Source organism: Alosa alosa, chromosome 6 (assembly GCF_017589495.1).
Source record: "Alosa alosa isolate M-15738 ecotype Scorff River chromosome 6, AALO_Geno_1.1, whole genome shotgun sequence".
Lineage (NCBI taxonomy): Eukaryota > Metazoa > Chordata > Actinopteri > Clupeiformes > Clupeidae > Alosa > Alosa alosa.
In genome coordinates this window covers 19,071,334-19,092,648 of record NC_063194.1, presented here as the reverse complement: position 1 = coordinate 19,092,648, position 21,315 = coordinate 19,071,334, and the positions used below count along the sequence as shown (strand labels likewise).

General features: G+C 40.0%; 1 protein-coding gene across 3 annotated transcripts in view; it reads left to right on the top strand.

The window, feature by feature from the left end:
- LOC125296230 (cation channel sperm-associated auxiliary subunit gamma-like) overlaps nucleotides 1–21,315 on the top strand; it is a 147,729-nt gene that overhangs the window by 92,622 nt on the left and 33,792 nt on the right. For all 3 annotated transcript variants that reach the window (XM_048246015.1, XM_048246016.1, XM_048246014.1), the window contains 5 exons: nucleotides 5,991–6,105; nucleotides 6,369–6,530; nucleotides 7,605–7,714; nucleotides 16,165–16,378; nucleotides 16,516–16,578. In XM_048246015.1, the coding sequence (XP_048101972.1) occupies nucleotides 5,991–6,105; nucleotides 6,369–6,530; nucleotides 7,605–7,714; nucleotides 16,165–16,378; nucleotides 16,516–16,578 (664 nt within the window). The remainder of the gene's footprint in view (nucleotides 1–5,990; nucleotides 6,106–6,368; nucleotides 6,531–7,604; nucleotides 7,715–16,164; nucleotides 16,379–16,515; nucleotides 16,579–21,315) is intronic.

Sequence of the window (21,315 nt, the reverse complement as noted above, 5' to 3'; positions counted from 1 at the left end):
ACCCAAAAAAGTGTAGGCTGGCCTTCAGCGAGACAAACTACCTGGGTGAGGTCGTTTTTGGCCTAGCCGGCTACTACAGACATTTTATTACGGATTTTGCTACCATTGCTGCACCTCTAAAAGAGCTGACAACCAAACGCCACTCACGAATGGTGAGGTGGAATCCCGAGGCGGAGACAGCCTTCATCAACCTGAAGCAAGTCCTGTGTTCCAGTCCGATCCTGGTAGCGACGGATTTCAAGAAGGACTATATTGTCCAGGCGGATGCTTCGGAGGTGGGTCTGGGTGCTGTACTCGCCCAGGCACATGACTGTGAGGAACATCCTGTTCTCTACCTAAGTAGGAAGCTACTTCCAAGAGATGAACTATTCCACTGTTGAAAAGGAATGTCTCGCTGTAACCTGGGCCCTGGAATCCCTGCAGTTCTACCTCCTGGGACGACGGTTTACGGTGGTGTCTGATCTTGCCCTCTACAGTGGATGGCCAGGAACCGGGAGACTAACAGTAGGGTTACCAGATGGTTTTTGAGCTTCCAAGCATTTAACTTTTCTGTTGTCCACAGGGCTGGCAAGCGCCACGGCAATGCGGATGCCCTCTCCCAGTGCGACGCCTTCTTTACCTCCTTCACCCCGAGGAGGACGTCTGTCTCGAGGGGGGATGTGTGATGTCACGAGAGGAGTGGCGCTACATTCCCCTGAGATGGCTGCAGTCACGGACAGCTTTGGCTTCATCTGCTGGTGTAGTTGGAAACTCCACCCTCAACACACGATATCCCAACACACCTTAGACCGATCAGGGCCTGATGAGCTGAAGGGCTTTTTAAGGCTCAGAGACACAGTTGGTGTCAGAGTGGGGTTTGGGAGACGAGCTCCAAGTTGTGCTCTCCCTGGATGTACAGACCGTCAAAGTGGCACTTTCCACGTGGATTACCTGAAGACTGGAATACTTACCGGAAGACTGAAAGACTTACCGCTGGATTGGCCACGGACTGCAGCGCTAACTAAAGTAAGGCTGAAGACTGTTTTCAAGAGGACACTTACCCGAGGGAATTGGGAGTATTATTTCACCGTTGAAGAGACATTGTTTAAGTTGAAGATCGACCTTATCCTTAGTTACCCTTTTAAATTTGGAATACCTTTTCTGTTAATTCCCAAGAACTTTATTAAAATCCTTCACTATATTCTAACCTTGTGTCCTTGTACTGCTTGAACTGTTCCACTGAGAACCGTGTAGACTCTCATGATATCACAATCTATAAAGTCATTAAACATAGTAATGCAAAAACCTGCAAAAAATGGCTGGAGTTCTAAGGGTTAACTATGTATAACTGTTTTGTTGTTGACTGACACCACAGTGAAGTTAGTTTCACTTTGGCTATGAGTTCAAATAATAGACGAGTGCAGATGCATGTAGCCTATACTCTGCTAGCCACAAACAGGTTTTAGTTAAACATGGTTTAGTGGAATATCTGTCTCACATGCAAGCAGGGAAGGGAATAACAGTTGTCATTTTCATTGGTTTCAAGGATGTTACACCCAAAACACACACATGGCTGATTAAGAAACATAAGAACCACCTTTTTGTGCCAAGCGCCCGACATTTGGTAACAAAACCACTCTGAATGTGGACTGGACAAACCCCTAAATGTATTTAAGCTATTTACCAGTGACCATGCGTTTTAGATCGCTCGTTTCCTATGAGGCCATGGTGAAGTTTCAGTTTGAATGAGTTCGATTAATAGGCGAGTGCATACATGCAGGCTTTACTTTGCTAGTCACACACACGTTTAAGCAAACAAAGGTGTAATCCAGGTGTTGCATACACAGTCTGGCAGGCAAGCAGATTCCTTCCGACTGCTGACTGTTAAAATATCAACATGCTGTTTAATGTGCTCCTTGGTATTAAAGGGAATGACATGTCACTCTCATCGGTTTAATAAGTGTATATACTCTTTTGATCCCGTGAGGGAATTTTGGTCTCTGCATTAATCCCAGCACAGTGAGCTGCCTGCAACAACAGCTCGGGGAGCAGTGAGGGGTTAGGTGCCTTGCTCAAGGGCACTTCATCCGTGCCTACTAGTCGGGGGTTCGAACCGGCAACCCTCCGGTTACAAGTCCGAAGCGCTAACCAGTAGGCCACGGCTGCCCTAATGTTATGCCCAAAACACATCAATGACTGATTAGAAAAACATGAGAACAACCCTTTTGAACAATGTGCCTGGTGTCTGGCAAACTTATTACGCCATCAAGATAGCGATTTTGGACTGGCCACACCCTAAAGGTATTAAAACCATCTGTGTCAGACCGTGCATTTCAGATCGCTAAAATAGGGCTATGGTTATGGTAATCTCGTCTAATGCATTCCATGTAATGGTATTGCTCAACACTGCTTTTGGTTGGCTTTAACCAAATCTTTAACTTAATTCATCTTTAATTAACTGGTTCTACCCATTTCATGCGTCTGACCTAGATCTGGCCCCAGTGTGCATGCACTGGGGTAGCACAGGAAGATTCCGTTTTCAAACTTGGGCCCTGTGTGTTAATTTGTATAATAGAATGACAGGACACAAAGTGCTACAGCATGCCGCCACCACTGGTTATAGTATACAAATGGGGTTCATTTGCATCATGTGGCTGATGCAATTAATCTGTTTAACTCATTGAGTGCCAAACGTAATATTACGTTTTTCCTTCCCATGCGTTGAGTGCCAAAAATGTAATATTACATTTTTAGCTTTTTTATTATGAAACTAGACACTCTAACACACCTTAAATGTGATTTTGGGAAATGAAATATATGACAATCGAAAACTCATGAAAACGCACAATCTGGACATTTTATCTGGACATTTTATCATAACTCGGTTGCCGCTTTGGGTCCAATCAGTGACACATGCACGTCATCTCAAAACCAGGCCATTTTCGTGGGTCTATCACTAGGTGGCAGTCTCGCCAGGTCTCGCTGATCACTTCCTGGAAAGTTTACAGGCAACACTTAATACTTCATGAAAGACGTTATATCTCCATTTCTAGAAAAAAAACAGCGATTTTGATGAAAACTAGCCACTGTTTAGCTTGGGATTTCTCAGGAACAGAGGCGTTAGAAATACACGGTTTGCACCCACTGAGAGCTTAAAGTCTCACCTTTTAAACGAGCCATTGTATGTGTTCAAAGCTATAACACAGAATATGCTGTGGCTGTACAAAAATCCTCAACAATGGTCTAGATCAGCCTTTCTCAAACTTCTTTGACCTAAGGCCCGGTCATGGCAGACTTTGGGGTCATAGGGCCCTGCTACACGTTTTGGGGTCATAGGGCCCGCCTACACAGCCCCCATCAAATTATCATGATGATTATCATTATCACAATTATTATTATGCTATATTGTTATACATGCACTTTCACTTCAAAGCAGTCAATGTTTAAAGTGCTAACATTGTTCACAAAACGTTTGTGAAAACATGCACATCAGAGGACTGCTTTACTAATGTAAGATATAATAATTATAATAGTTAAGTTAATTGCTTTTGCATGGTTGCATGATGCTAGCATGAGAAATACTAATGCCTGAATGTAAGGATTCAGGAAACAAAACAACAGCAACTATATGGGTGCTATTGTTTTGGAATGTTTCCCTCATGTAAGCAATGCATCATACACTGGTAGGCAAATAAAGAATATCTGGGTTCATTGAATTCAACATAGAATTTTAGAACCTTCAATGGTAAACGGCGGAGCAGATCTCTAGAGATCTTTAATAGGAAGACTAATAAGGCTACAATATCTTTTGGCCACGTTATATTCAAATTTGACTATACTCAGAGGCCTACTCAATGCTAGACAGTGTATTATACAGTCTCTGAATCCACTATTAATCTGTTTATATGGAAAGCTGGGCTTGCCTGAAAGAATCCACTATTAATCCACTATTAAATGCCTTTGGAAATTGCAAGAATCCACTATTAAATGCCGTTAAATAAATAAACAGCCTTCCGACAGGTTGAAGCGGGTAGTTTCGGTTTCTGTCGCGCGCACACATGCATTGAATGAACGCTCATACCACTACTTAAGTGTACGGCTCTATGTCTAATGACATCGAATTAGCAAGTATTTCCTCTTGAATGCAGAAACGTTTGTTTTCTTTTTCTGTCGGTCCGCGGTTCCTTGATCAATTGTGCCAGCAAATTATCACACGAAGCACCGGGCCTAATTTCACTCCACGGCTCTGCGGACCAGCAGTCTCCACGTTGCGGACCGGTGCCAATCCGCGGCCCATAGTTTGAGAAACGCTGGTCTAGATTGCTGGCACTCTAGGACAAAGCTTCCGAAAACAGCTTGGCATTCAATGAGTTAACACCAGAGGTGGGACCAAGTCACTGTTTGGCAAGTCACAAGTAAGTCCCAAGTCTTAGCAGTCAAGTCCAAGTCAAGTCCCAAGTAAATACAGAGAAGGGCAAGTCGAGTCCAAGTCCAAGTCACATCAAAGCCAAGTCGAGTCCAAGTTCCAATCTTTTTCAAGTCCTGAACAAGTCATCAGGTACTCTTCACTTAATAATGCCATTATTAGACTATCGATCATAATTTTAGCACTTCCATCTAATCCACAGTATTTTTATAAATACAGATTAAAATATGTTCAATGTTTCTGTCTTGTAATCTTTTACGACATATGCATGTGCATACCTGTGTAATATACACATGTGCATACCTGAGTAATCTCTACAAAATGGATAGCTACATGACACTACAGCACAGCTGCAAATATATATAATGTTTTTCCAAATTCATGGAGCCCACTGTAAGGATGAGTAATAATTTGACTGATGGTATTTCATCTGCTAGGCCTCAAGCTAAACAGCTTTCATTCCTTTGGAAAGAGAAGCATGTATGACATGATGCTTGCTTGACATTTTTGTTTGCAATTAAAAAAGTGAATTATGAGCCTGGTAGCCAGTAGCCACCTAGCTACAGTAGCTGAGTGGAATGCGTTTCAATCGGCATATCATGTGCTTCATGTAAATAAATTATTGAATATTTCAAGACTCACCAGTTCCATTACACAAGGCAAAGACAACTCTTCATAATATTCTTGTCCACTTTCCAAATCACAGTGAGTGCAGCTATGTCATAGTGACCTGGATCTCATAGTTTATAACAGTATAGTAGGCTAATGAGAAACGGATAAATTCACAATCTCCTCTAATCTCGTATTTTTTTGCCTCCACGATTTCTTTTTATATGTTTCTTATATTTAAAAGAAGATATCAATCATCATCAACAATGACAAGCCAGCTGGAACCTACTCGTTTTCTCTCCCTCTCGTGCGTGCTTAGATGTGTTCTCAATTAAATGCAGTAGCTTAGCATAAGTTTAAGTTGGATCTTAATGGAGAGGACTCGAAAAGTATCATCTTTATGTAACATGCTGTTGGTGCTTTTTGACAAACGTTCTCTAACAAGAGTGCAAATCAGTTTGCAGTAAAGCTACTAGTGATTGGCTAAATGTTGGTCCTTCCTCTGTCTCTTGGTGCCCTACACACAGTCGCGTAACGCGTGTGGGGGTAGTGGCAGTAGGCTACTGAACTGTGCTCTGGCCGCTTGTCTCCGCTATTTTTTTTTTTTTTTTTTTAGTCGCGGGAAAGCGTCTCTGGGTTGACTGGTACACGATCAGGAAATTTAGTTTTTGATTCGAGACATGTCAAGTCATCACAAGTCAAAGAGGCAAAGTCCGAGTCAAGTCTTGAGTGAATACTATTCAAGTCCAAGTCGAGTCGCAAGTCATGCCGAATTTTATCAAGTCAAGTCATTAAAATCATTAAAATCATGAGTCCAAGTCTGACTCGAGTCCAAGTCATGTGACTCGAGTCCACATGTCTGGTTTACACCATATGAGAAAATGGGAGTCCTTGTAAATGCAAATGACAACAATGCACATTTCTTCCCATCTACAATATGTGTCTGAACTAATTCATGGCTTTCTATCATCTTCAGTTTTGATGAAGGAAAAACGTTCCTATTTGTCCGAGGTTTCCCGACCACAAGGTCCATCAAATACTTCAGTCTGTCCTACCATGGAGAGTTTGCCTTTGTCACGTATCATGAAGAGGTCTGAGTTGGACATCTATATGTTTTATATCCACAAATGATAGTCAGTGTTTTTGTGAAGTCCCTCTTGAAACATCAGTGTTTCTTTCAGTTGTGCCATACAGATATATCTCTTGCAAACTGTAGTATGTAAGACTTGTGTTGATCTTAAAAAGGTTTTACACTTATATGTATTTTTTTTGTTTGTGTGTGTGTAAATGTTTGTGAGAGTGCATGGATGCTGTTTTGCATTTGTGTGTGCGTGTATGTGTGTGTGTATTTTAGGTGTGGTGGGGGCAAGAGGGGGTGGACACAGTAATAAGGGTGAAGCCATCTCCCGGATATTTTGTTTTTGGAGGTCTGCAGAGCCTAAAAGGTTTTAAAAAATATATGTGGCCAACTGATTTGGTAACAGTGTTTTGGGACATTGAGAATCAACTGCAAGAGGTATACTCAACACTCATCACATATTATTTTATATTGTATTGAACAATGCAAACAGTCAGAATGCATTAGTGCAAGTGATCAGGGGCCGTATTCACAAAGCCTTTTATCTTACCATTAGGAGTACTCCTAAATCGCACTAAAAGATTTTAGCTAGGAGTTTTCTCTTAAAAGTTATTCACAAAGCCTTTCAGACCTACTCTTAGTAAGGAAAAATTACAACTATGATGCACGAGCTTGACTGAAGTGGCCACCTTGATTGGCTGACGATTGTAACGCGGGAATGATTCCAAACACCTCCCTTACGATGATGAGTGACAGGTCTGGGAATGCGTCCGCTACAGAAGTAGTGCGAAGGACGGAAGATGATGAATAACTGAATAAAAAGGCCTAGCCTAAATTAATAAAGAGTAAGGCAAACTGAAGCATACGGATTGATGCAGTATCTTTGCAACATTATTAAATTAATCTGTCACCATATGCCTATGCCTATGTTTGCAAAGAGGAAAACATTTTAATTTGATTCACAATGAGACATTACATATAATTTTCATGTTGACAATGAGCAGTTTTGGTTGTTGGTGGTGTTATTGCATCCCTTAGTTATGCCTACAATGCAAAATTGTTCCCTCGCGATTGGAAGCTCCTGTAGCCGCATAGGATTTCAAAACATTGTGACGCGAAATGCCACAAAAAGCGGTTTGTGAATAGGTCTTAGTGAGTTAGGAGTCCTCTCGACTTCTTTTAAGCTGTCCCAGACTTAGGTGCTACTTTTAGGTCTATAATGCTTCGTGAATTACTTTTAGTGAAAAAAATTAGGAGTCCTAAAGTTAGGAGTGACACGCCCATTATTTTTAGGAGCTACTTTTAGCCTTAACATTCTTTGTGAATATGGCCCCAGATGGCATTATTCAGAACATAATTAATTAATAATTAAGAATATTTGAAAAGCCTGTGAATTTGGTTAGTTAATTCACATTTTGTATGTAATGTTTTAATTTAAAAATGTACTGTAAGTTTTGTTACGTTAATCATGGATTTATGTCCATGTGTGTTTATGTGCATATATTTCTACAGGTCGTATATTATGAAGTTAAAAGAAAAGCACATCTTGTGAAGAGGAACTTACCTGTAGCAGAGATTTTGTCCTACAATCTTTTCACTGAGATGTTTTGGACAGAACAAGGGTTCGTCAGATCTCACTAACTAAAGGGTGCTGTTAGAAACCATTGATGCAGAAATGTTCAGAATTGGGGTCAGAGTTCACCTAAAAGTGTCCTTTTGGTAATTAATTCCTGCCTGATTTTAGTTGCTCGGTATGAGGCATTCTTAATCATATTTTCCATTCCATGATGCACCTAATTTGACAGGTCTGGACTGCAGACAGGCCATTTTAGCACTTGGACTCTTCCTGTATGGAGAAATACTATCTAAATACAGTTGTGTTCATAAGTTTACACAACCAGCTAAATTGACTAAAAAGAAAAATAACAAAAATCATCTTTTGGAATTTTATCTTAATGCGTTAATTAAAAAATAAGTGATGTTCCAAAACAAGTAGTGTAACGAAATACAGCAGGGCTGTACGTTAACTTTTTTTACAAGTAGCACTGGTGTTACAGGGGTTAAAAGTTTTGTAGCACCAGCCACAAATTCTGTAGCATCAATATAAAACCTCTAAAATCTCTAAAAACAATCACAAGTAGGGCAGTTCATCACAGTTCATCAATTGTGGGTGGGATCTAGGCCTACTGCAACTGGATTGATAAAAGCTCATGTAGTTGCAAACATCTCACCTGGCTACATTGTGTTTGAGATGAACAAAAGCTATCAGCATGATATGTTATTTGGTTGTTGTGTTTTTGTAAAAACAAAAAAAAACAATCCCTGACAGTTCCATGCAGTTAGACTTTTTAATGGGTATCAGAAAGACAGGTCATGCCATTGATTTTTTGTTATTTTTTCTTATTCATGCATTGGAAGTCAGTTCATTTATTTTTGAATAAGTAGAAGATATGCTGAAGATTTTATTCCACTAAGATTTAATTCACGTTTAGTTCATATTTCTAAGATTTTAGATTAGAGTAACCCTACATTCAACCTTATTGTCATTGCACGAGTGAAATACCGTAATTACATCTAACCAGTGGTGCAAATGAGTAGGCTAACTGACATGTCAAACAGTGCACCCAAATGCATCCCTAGACTGTTCCATACACATAGGCTACAGTATGTAGCTTACTAAAGATAGCTGAAGGTCTGTGGCTAACGAGTTGTAATTAAAGTGTCGCGGAAGGTTTTTCGAACCGATCTTGTATAGGTTATTAAGCACTACTAAGCGAGACTGTTGCGCATGAAGTGGGCTCATATTTGACAGATAGAAGCGAACGTCCCGGTGAACTTTTTTCTTCTAAATTCTAGATCTGAATGGTGTTGTTTGGATACTAAGTTGTTCGTTTAAAACTGAACTAAAAATGCAAATGCGATTGCCACAAACTTCTACCTCTGCTTGCCTAATCTAATCCCCTCAGCCCGGCCCGGTCGGAAGATACTTTCGCTTTAGGCTAAACATAGCTATCACTTGTTTGATTCGCGAGGATAATTTGCAAGGTGTTGTTTGATTTGGAGTTGGATTGTTTGGATACTAGGCCTACAAACAAGTAGACATACTTTTTAATCGCGTAGACTGCAACTAAGTTGAAATCAAAGTAGCCTACATCAATTCCCTGCTCACAGAAGTAGTCTATACGCACTTAAAACAAACAGTTTCTGTCGTGTTTTATTTTGCATTTTGTAAAATCCCATTATTTCTGTTGGAAGATTGCTTGTTGATATTACTGCGCTACTGGAAACGGAAAGGGGGGCTGTTTGGTTGTATTGGTTGTATAGTCTTTCCGCGAGACCTTCTTTTAAGGCTGGGCGATATATCGGTATTACAACTACGATATATTTTTGAAAACGATATGTAGTTGAGGCAATATCGTAATACCGGTATGTCAAATAATGGGCCATTTTATCAACGCACTTGCTCTTCTGAGTTCAGACCATTCAGACAGCCGCAGCTCTGCTCAACTGCGCCCTTGCGTGTGCACGTTCTCCCTCGCAGCACTACAAACTTTCAAACATGACTGACACGGAGTCAGATTTTGTTTACCGTGATCAGAGGTTGGTGCTGATGCCTATTTCCGTCGGCACATCAATGGCTAGACCGAGAATTCTCGTTGTGAAAATTCCACTGGAGCTCCAAGCGGTTTTGTACACGCAGATTTAAGTTACAACACTGTTTACAGCTCTTCGACTCACGGTAAAATGTAATTTTTGGTACATAGCCTAGCTAATTTAAATACGCTTATGGGTGCTTGCATTTAGCGATATAGTAGATCTAAAGTCCTCAGGGAGACAACCTACACGCTGATTTTATTAAGAGGAAATGCACGTGGGGACTCGCGAGCAGTTAAGGGCATCATTTTTTATGATTCCCGAAACCCCATTCAATCGTGCATAGGGATTTTTTCTTACGAACCGGAACATGCAAAATGGTAATGAACGCATACAAAATGACGGTAGTGTCTATCACACTCTTGGTGAGTGACTCAGTTACGTTGTTTAAGTAGCCTAATTGTTTAAAACTACTTAATTGTTATCGATAGCAAGTCACACATGTCTAGGCCATTATAGGCTACATTTGCTTGTCATCTAGGCCCTATCAAACCCTTACGGTAAAAAAAACTGCATTGTGTGACAACTGCAGTTTTTTTTCTGCAGTAGGCTACTGCAATATTTTTGTGCCCAAAATATTGCATTGTGCAGTACAATGTAGGCCTGTGTTGTCAGTCAGGGTCGACTTATTGGTCTTTTGTTATTTGCACAGCTTTATCAGAGCAGCTGTAGCCTACTATGCCTATTGGCATTGGTAGGCCTATGTTATTGTTTACACTTTTTTACACAGCTGTGTTCAGGGTTCCTACGGAGTATGGAAAACCTGGAAAAGTATGGAATTTGATTTTAGTAATTTCCAGGTCTGGATAAGTATGGAAAAAAGAAACAAGGGTATGGAGAAATATTTGTGTTTCCAGACTATTGCATCTACAGTTCTAATCACTTCACTTAGGTCATAATGAACCATTCCTACTGTTGTGTAGCTGAAGTTGTCAGTCCACATCAAGATACAATTGAATGGGGGTCCTCAGAAAAAAATCTCTCCCACAAGGGGACCCTGGTACCAAAAACAAATCGAGAACCCCTGTTCTATGCACATGCTCTACACCATTGTGCACTGGTTTGTTTGCGTAGCTCTGCTATTTTCAACTAAAACACTAGTAGACTTTTTTTGATTTTGTAAAAGTTACCAAGACATGAATACTGCATTATCTGATAAACTGTTATTGCAAACAAATAATACTGTTTACGGTGATTTCTGAGGCCTCTGCCAGCAGTGCACTAGTCTCCAACATATGTATGCTATGCTGTCAAATGTGAGTGCACCTTCCATTTCAGCACTTCCCCAACGGAAAGTATCCAACAATGGGCAAGTGTTTTCTGTGGGCTAACAAGTTAATAATATACATTATTATACAGCTATTCACAATGCTAGTAGAACACTCCATTGACAATGTCTAGAATATGGTCAGAAAAATCTACCAAGAAGTTTGAACATTTGAGTATGGAAAAAGTATGGAATTTTGAAATGGAAAATGTGTAGGAACCCTGTGTGTTAGAGCAGTCTGAAATCATTCTAATTAAAGCTGGTTGTGTTTAAAATACCGATATATATCGTATATCGCCAATCAGCCCCAAAATATCGGGATATCAGTAGGGGTGTGAATCTCTCATGTAAAAGACGATACGATTCGCATCTAGATACATGGGCCCGATTTGATACAAGAAAAGATACATGTTTATAAAAAACGATTCAGTACGATTCGATGTGATGCGATTCGATGCAATTCGATGCAGTTCAAGAATGGAAAGCATTCTGATAGATTTTTTTATAATTTGCTCAAGGTGCGCATTCATTTTATATTATCAATTATCATGTTCATGGTTGTCAATTAGGCATCAAAATGTGTGAATATGATTATCTAAACTGAGGTTTGTTTCATATACTGTATTGAAATGAAAAAAGAAGAGTCTACATTTCAGTCAAGCACAGCAGCCAAATACAACATAAAAATACATTTTTATAGACTTTACAGATTTTATAGAGTTATATCTGATTGTTTTCATGGAGCTGTAGCCTTGTTGAGGTAAGACAATACCGAAATAAAATAAAACAGTGCTTAAGACACTCTTGGCCTTTTCTCATATAGGCCTAGCCTACCCTACAAGAATAAAATAGGCCTACAAATCCATGAACTCTCTGGGCTTATTTTGTTCCAACAGTAGACCTAATGCAGAAACCTAAAATGCCACAAGTCTGAGTGAATATGAACAAAATCATTGGCTAATAATTTATGCATCGTTTTAGCAGCAAGGGCCAAATTATTATTTAACATTAAGGAAATCCCTTCATCAAAGGTAAGGCTACTCTACAGACTATCGTTGCTGTTTAGGAATGCTAGAAGTGCTTAATTTCGCGCTGGATTTCGAAAAACAAAAGCCGACCCGAGTGCAAGTTGTCACATGGTTAAGTTGCAATAGATGTATGGGTAATGAGGTCATTTGACAACTTTGGGCAATGAATGTAACCAAAAACGAACTGCATTACCCACAATTCCGTGCCACGTATAGTTTCAAAACCGGAAGTGGGATGAACGCGCTGCTTGGAACGTAAATGAGTCTGAGCGAGCAGAAAAGGTTGTGCACCGATTCATAACAAGTAAATCGATATAACGACCGGTTCATTTCAGTTTTTTTCCGATACGGGGCTTCACGTATCGATGTAGCCGCATCTTACACGTTAAAAACGGATACCGATACGTATCGGTTAATCTTTACACCCCTAGATATCAGTTTTGGTCCATATCGCCCAGCCTTCTTTTACTGTCTCAAATATCGAGCGTAAGTTTATACGCGGTTGTGAGGTATCTGAAAAAAAATAGTTCCACAATAGCAAATAACACGGATTGAAATCATACATTGGTATTTCTGTCCTTCCGAAAACTGCGTTAAAATGGTGTTTTTAGCTGTCAAACCCCCGGACCCCCGCTCACATCAGCCGCACCCCCTCTCAGAAAATACTTCCAACGTCCCCGTCATGACCTCATGAGCTAAACCATTAATGAAAGCAGAACAGACATAATCAAAACCACCGCTAAAATAACAAAGACACCTTCATAAACAATGAAAAATTTTATCGGGAGACTGCGTGTCGTTTGGAGCAGCCTATAGGTAGGCTATATTAAAAGCAGAAGATTTTCAGTTTGCTTCGGGATTTAGGCCTAATTCACTTTTGGATTGTTTGATTATAGTGCTAAATGTTGGGACTGTCGCATGAGACGTACTGTAGGCCTATCAGCCATGGAAATGAAAGCTCATCAGGGGGTAATATTGTGGAAAAAACGTTGGGTAGGCCATTATTAGGTCAATACTGTACCATACTGGCGGGCATTGACTCAAAGCGGCAAAAGCCGATATTCCTAAATCTGCTCACAAGTGCCACCTGGTGGTTGTTTGGGTCATTGCAGCTTCACTGGGGAAATATAGATAAAAGACGCATGATTCACGCGTGAGGTCATGTGAGAATCACACCTGAAGCCGGACAATTCGAAGTGGTACCCACTGTATTGGCATCTGCATGCACTTCCTGCATTGCATTACACATTTCTGTAGCTGTTATCATCATCAAAGCGCCCTTTCTTTTGCAAAACCGGACAATGTGATTTAATGTGCCTCAGCTTTTTGCAATAATGACACCTGATGTCATCAGAGCCAAAGAAACTCTTTGTAGGCCCAGCACTTGGCAGGCCCCTAGCAGGTGGAAACTCACGTCTCCCTGTAATGTCACTTCTCTCCGCCAGCGTGGAGTGGAGGAGCACTGTCTCTTCCCATGATCCTCTATGTATCAGAACAGTTATCAGTCAGTTCACCTTTACCTTTTGAGCAGATTTTACCATTTGCTCATTAAGATGGACTTCAAGACGCCTGCTTTTCTGGGCTGCGCTCAGCTTGCTTTTCTTCACCTGTAGGTCAATCAAAAACACCTGCCTCTAGGTGAAGTCAGCTCCCCCCAGTGGCTCCCCAGTGTCAATCAGTTAACTGACCCTTATTATTACCTAACACATACACACACAACACAAACTGCACACTCTTTCTCTCTCTCTCTCTCTCTCTCACACACACACACACACACACACACACAGACGTAAGAGAAAAAAAGGTTAAAGGATATGTTTCTGTCCCATAAAAGTGAGGCATGTTATTTGATGAATATTATTTTATGATTTGATATCATGTTTGAGGTATATTGAACAAATATGTATATTGATTTATTGTTGGCATAATATCCGTTTAAGATTGTGTTTTTTTATTTGTATAAATTTTAACTTTTCAGATGTACAGTTAGGAACAAAATTATTCATACCCCTGGCAAATATTGAAGTAATGTTGATTTTCTCTTGACCAATATGTTTGTTCTGACTGAAAATGACACTGCCACATGCCAAAAGGTTGTAAGATAATGTGGTAAAAACATGGAATCAAAAAAATATTTGAAATAAGCATTTTTAGCAGTGTTAGGACACTGGTCTGGCCTTGGGTCTAGGCCTGCACGATAAATCGTTATAAAATCGCGATCTCGATTCACTGCTGTGCGCGATTTAATTTTTATATGACTTTGATTCTCGTTTAATTTTAAGGGCCGACTGCATCATAAACGCTACTACTTTTTTCTGTGAGTTTTAAAGCACTCCCAAGCGCTGCAATGCTCTCCCTTCTCTCACAATGTTCAGGGCTTCACCCTCGGCCAATGACAAAGCGCCTTTTAGTCACATGTTTCACTAGTGGAGCGAGTACGTAGTTCTAAAGCCTTGGAGGCTGAAGCGTCATCTAACTAGTGCGAAAGGAAATAAACAAAATTGATTTAGATTAAAACCCACGTAGCCTACTGGCAGTGATGGGGGTAACGAATTATAAAGTTAGGCGCTACTGTAATTTAGTTACTTTATTGGGTAACGAAGTAAGGTAACGCATTATAATTCAAATTTCAGTAATTAGTTACAGTTAGGCTGAATAACTCGTCCATTCCTACGTTACTCACCAAATCTCTAATATATTGACTTATTTTTTCCATAGCAGCACGCAGTTATTTAAAATATAGATTAGCCTAGATGCACTCTTTCATTATAGAGAGAGCACGCATTGTCTCCCTGCACTGCTCTCCCTCAAACCGCTTCAGCTCACCGCGTGTGCAAGGACTTTTCATGCAGACTACAACTGTGCGGTGCCTAGACAATTTTGTTTAAAATTGTATAGCCTACTTATCACAACGTTGTCAATCACGTTGTCAATGGCAAACGCTAATTTATTCAAACGTCTCTCTACCGAACTACGTGGCTTAATTGGCAAAAGACGTAGAGAAAGCACCAGTTTGATAAATGAACCAGTAGTGGAGAAATAACTTTTAAGAAACAGTCTGTGGCCTAGAGTAGCCTAGAGTACTGCAAAAACATTGGGTACTAGTGACGAGAATCAGCCAACCACTTAAACCGAACTGAATGACCAGTTAAATGTTAATTCTCTAAAAGGCAAGCAGTTCAAGAGTGTGCTAAGAAATCATTCTGTTTTTGATACTGTACTTAAATTGACAATTGACAAGCTCCATTTCTCTAGAGATTGAAGCTGTAGCTGAAGTATGTTGATTGACATGTTTTAGTTATGTAAAGACAAGGAGTTCAGATAGAGCCTGTATCAGGACCATATTTAGTTCAATGTGTTATATGTAGTATTTTTGGTAGCCTAGGCTACTGTACTTAAATGGCCAGTATTTTCTTTATTCATTGAAGCCTCTATGTTTACAGGCTTGTGGTGATGATGCACAATACATGTTTGGTACTGCCAAATTGTTTTGTTTTGTCATGGTTCATGTGTGCAATAAATATTACACTTTGAGGGGGGTCGTGGCAGAGAATCGTGATATCAATTCTAGGCTAAAAAATCGTGATTCATATTTTTTCCCGAATCGTACAGGCCTACTTGGGACCCTTCATTTCCCATGGTCATTAAGTCACAAATTATATTTTAGCGTTCAAGTCAACTGATACGCTGAGGTATGTGATAAAACCTGTACTTGTTTGGAACATGCTGATGTTGAGCATATTTGCAAAGTCCTCAACTCCTGTGTCACCTTTCAAGTGCTCAACAGGTTTGTCTTTTGCAGTAGGGTGCTTTGTTTCCATGTGGCACTTCAAATATTTAGGGTCGTTTTGCCATATTTACCGCTAAAATTATGTCTAACATGACCTGTCCCATACGACATCACGACATCAGATCTGATAGGGTAGTATTTTAAATGGACGATTATTTTATTTATGTTTTTTTTTTTAAGCACAAGCTCCGTGACCCTGAAAGGTTCTGCAACCCACTTTCAGAACTGTTAGGAGATGTGTTTATAGAGGTGGTGTTCTCAGAAGAGTCTTCAAAAGTTGTTTTGAAAGTGAAAAAACTTGACCATGTTTGTTTCCCACTGGTTTCCCTGCAGCTCATATAACTTCTTCAACTTCCCCCGCACTTGTCCGTTTTTCTGGGAGTACCTGGAGGACCTGCCCCAGCCTGAGCCATACAGCCGCATCCAGCAATACACAGCCAGGCCCCCACTGGTCACCCATCCCTCTGGGATACAGACCACAACCTCCCTGGCCACCTACCAGGGCCTCTTGTACCATTTGCTGAAACTACACTCAGAATATATACAGGTCTCAGTTGTTGGATAGTAACAAATTAGTGCAATTGCAAATCACTCATCAAACCACAAATATGATATATTTGTTCAAGTTTAATGCTATTTTATTCTAGGCTCCTGAATAAGATAACTCATGATTTTTCTTTGTAGGATATTGGTGATCCAGCACAAAATCCAATATCTCGCTTATTGATGGACAAAATGGTCCTTGAGGTAAGGTAAACATTAAACTTAACATGAAAACGGAACTTACAGAGGAACTTACCCATTTTGGACGATCTGTGCCAATTTAGGGCACCAAACTTTATTGTTATTTTCTGATAGCTACATGTGTCTTTAACAAAAAAATGCATGATGGACATCTGGGATTCACAGCTGAAGCTTAGTAGAGCAACTTAATATAGAGTTAATGTATGACAAAAATATGCCTAAAATGTACGCCCAATGTATTGTGCATGGGCAGAAAAGTCATGATGAGGGTGGGAAATGTCAAAACCCATGTTAGTTCACATCTTTAGGTTATATGCTTTCAAAACATATATGGTTTAGGTGGTTGAATCAGTTTTCTCAAAATGGCACAGCCCAAAAGGTAGCCATACACCTGATTTACCTATACCAGTGTTTCTCAAACTTTTTCAGACGAAGGACCACTTAACCAATAAAAATGAAATGCACTGACCACCTAGCTTCAACTATATATTAGCCTACACAATAGGCCTACTCACTGAACCACCTTGCTTATCTTTGCACTTTGTCAGAGGATTTATATGATTTAAACTGGCATATCTTACATAGACAGTGTTGCAGAACTGTTTGCATTTGCATACAAGTTATTGCTTTCATCTATATTTGTCAGGAGGATTTTATATGATTTACTGGCATATCTTACAGGGAACTGTTTGCATTTGCATACAAGTTGGTTCAATATTGCAAACAACTCATCTATATTATATTTTACCACGTCTGCTCACGGACCACTTGGGAAAGCTTGCGGACCACCAGTGGTACCCGGACCACACTTTGAAAAACACTATAACTATAAAAAAACGAATTAACTATAATTAGTTTTCCCTTCATGGTACAGACCCAAAGGTATCAGCCAATACCCGATTTACTCATACTTACATATGTATTATGAAGGGGCAGCAAAGTAAAGGGGAGGGTGAGAAATGTCAAAACCTATGTTAGATCACATCCTGAGGGTATGCTTTCAAAAAATATATGGTTTGGGTGGTTGAATCAGTTTTCCCTAAATGGTACAGCCCAAAAAGGTATCAGTATACCTTTAGAGTACACATGTATACTCTGTTTACCGATTCCCAAAGTATGATGCATGGGCAGCATCCTAATGTGGAGGGTGGGACATGTCTCATGTAATGTTAGATCACATCCTTAGGGTATAAGCTTTCAGAAAATATATGATTGAATATTTTTTTCCAACATGATACAGACCAGAATGTATTAGGTGTACACTTTGTACACCTACATTTATCATATCCATTTAATTTCAATGGGAAATTTACTTAAGAGGCTGTAGACATTTTCAGCTGTGAGTTTGGAAAGTTTGTCACACATTTTTGTCATAGGCCCCTATTTTGCACCCTGGCACATGGCGTAAAACTTGTTTTCCACCCATGTATTCACAACACCCCACATGATTGGCAAAATGAATTCACATTTCGACTTTTTTGCCACGGAAGAGGCGGGATATGTGTAGACCACTGCCATATTGGCGTTACAACCTAACCCCATGCATTTCTATAAAGGATTTTTTGAGTGCTGTATCCTCATTAGAAAGTCTCTGACAACGCTCCGCCACATTGAAATTCTAACTATAGATCAATATTATATCAATTAAAATTAACATTGAAACAATGTTGAAATTAAACCCAACTAAAGATTAACATGATTTCAGTGGTATTTCAATTTAATCAATCTGGGAAGTATTGGGAAATGTATATCCTGCTTTATCTACAGCCAGGATAATTTTTTCTAGGCCTAGGCTACAATTATATATCTGGTTTAGGCTACAAGTTTGCATTAATAACATTTGCCAACTTCTTATCAGTTTAAAAGTGCATTATTCACTCTTCTTAATTTAGAAGTTCACATGCTGTGTTTCACTGCCATCAGAATCATTTATTGGTCATTGTAAAACATTGTCACAACAAAATACGAAATACGTGCTACTCCTGGTGCATAGAAGAATACATTCTTATTTAAAAAAAAAACTTGAGTTGACCGTGTAGCTGCTAAGCAACGACGCTTGAACTGAACAGGGCACACGTAGGCCTACAGTAAAAATAAATCGCTATTTCTATCCACTAACAAGGCCCAAAATAGCACCACACTTACACTGTAGCATAATGAGGGTCTCTACATGTAAACCGAAGCATTGAGAATGTTGTAAATGTACAAGCAATTTATTAAAAAGAAACACATTACCGTTCACGTCTGGTTCACATACAGGCGGGCGCCATCTTGGGAAAACAGAACTCAGGATGTGAAGTGAATCTCTCTCACAGTCGTAGCCCTTTCACAGAGCTCCCGCAGCTCTTAGTCCGGCTCGAAAGGATAAGGACGTCCATCAAACTGAAAGGGTTCGTTCTCGATGTCTTCAAATTTGTTTGAATAACCTGCCATCTCTTCCGTGTGTATCCTGTTGCGGATTGGATTGGGAAAGTACTTTTTTTTATGACCTGTATGAACATCGATTGACTTTAAAAAAAAGATGGGACAGCGCAAATGGTACTGGCAAGGCATTGAACTGGGCTTCATTCGAGGATTCCAACAGTTCCTCATTTTTGAAAATCGGACATACAGATCAAAAGTTACATGCACACACCTTCAAATACACAGACAGGCAAGTCCAGCCCATTAGGCAACTGCCAGATGGCTTAGAACTCTGCCAGGTGCAAGCTTAAGCTGTTAGAGCTGTGATGTCATAATCAAAATTCAAATCCTGAACATTCCGCCATTCATTTCAATGGGGCCGAAAAAAACGGGAATAACGCAAAAACGACAAGGGGCAGCCACACTAAATTAACAAGCAAGCTACACCGGTTCGGGCCTGAATTTTTAGTTGGAACCGTGTCAATAGCTCAAACACTCTAGGAGCAGTAGTCCTTGCAAAAAATGGGTGAACGGGGGAAAAATAAATAAACTTAAAATAAAATAGGCTTTGCCATGCTGTGGGCTTGCTGGATCAAACCCACTAACAAATAAATAAAGTAAACTTAAGAAGAACAATAGTGGGCTTGCTGGATCAAACCCACTAACTAGAAAAGCATTTCCTAAAGGAAATACAGTGCATGAAATGCAAAAAATATGATGTAAAATATCATACAGAGTAAAAACAAATAATGCAGATATAGTTGCAATAGTGTTGCTAGGGTACATATGTTGGTTGTTATGCCAAATTAAGTGGTTGCTATGGTGCTTGCTATGGTGGCTGCTAGGTTGACATTGTGGTGGTTGCTAGGCTGTTGCTAGGGTATTTGACATGGTTGCTAGGTTGTTGCAAGGGTACTTGAGGTGGTTGCTGGGCTGTTGCTAGGTTAGTTGTGGTGGTTGCTATGCTGGTTGCTAGGTTAAACTTATTGGTTGCTAGGTTGTAACTGTGGAAGTCGTTGCTAGGGTATTTGACATGGTTGCTAAGCTGTTGCTAGGGTAGTTATGGTGGTTGCTAGGCTGTTGCTAGGTTAGTTGTGGTGGTTGCTCTGCTGGTTGCTATGTTAAATTCATTGGTTGCTATATTGGTTGCTAGGTTGTAACTGTGGAAGTGGTTGCTAGGCTGTTGCTAGGGTACTTGAGGTTGTTGCTATGTTGCTTGCTAGGTAAGTGGTGGTTTAAAATAGTTGGAATGGCTGAACAGTTAAATAGATGGATAGTTTAAATGGTTAAATTGTTTAACAGTCAATCAAGGAAAAAACTCGCACACTATTATTTGCCGTTGAAAAATAAATAAACGAAGGTGAACGAATAAACGAATAAATAAACGAAAAATAAATCAAACCAAGGTGCTACCAAGTGAGGTGATGTACAAACGTTACGGTCCTCAGACCTTAATCAGTGCAAACCATACACAAAGACATGACGCCTATTTACAGTCTGCGTCTACTTGGTGGCAGCTCTGTCAATCAAACCTGACCCAAGATAATGAATAAAATAAAAAATCACAGGAAAAATAGAAAAACAAGAAAAACATAAGGAAACAAGATTAACAATAATCAAGTGAACATTAAAAAATAGATGGATATTCGGATATATAATCAGCAGATTGAACATTCTCAGATAAAACCAGCTCAAAGGAAGCAAGTCAAGTCAAAGTCATCATTTAACCCATGTGGATGTAATGTTTTAAAATAATAGATCCAATGCGCTTCGCACTGAAGGAGCGTCTGTCCTGTACAGCTCCTCCTGCGGGTAGAAGAGACTCTATTCCTAGAAATTTAAGCTCTGAGACGGAGTGGTTAGCTTCTGCAAAATGCCGCGCAACTGGTGACTTAGGATCCTGCCTGTTGATGGCACTGCTGTGTTCATTGAGGCGGACTCTTAACTGTCAACGGGTGCAGCCTGTGTACTGCAAACGACAAGGGCAATATAATAAGTAAAAGACATTAGTGGAATTGTATGTAATGAATGCATTGCCCCTGAGCCCCTTTCCAAATTTATTGATGCACATATTAGACCCCTGGTCACCAACTTACCGTCCTACCTGAGAGACACAGGTGATTTCATATACACCATTAATAACTCAAGTCTAGATGAGGTCGACATCCCCGTGGTCACCATGGACGTCACTAGCCTCTATACGAACATTCCCCATGATTCTGGACTCCTAGCGCTAGAGTTCTTTCTGAACACACGCAGAGTGCTATCCTCCCACGTCTTTCTTGACCGAAATGGCCAGATTGGTACTGACCAAAAATGACTTCTTATTCAACAATG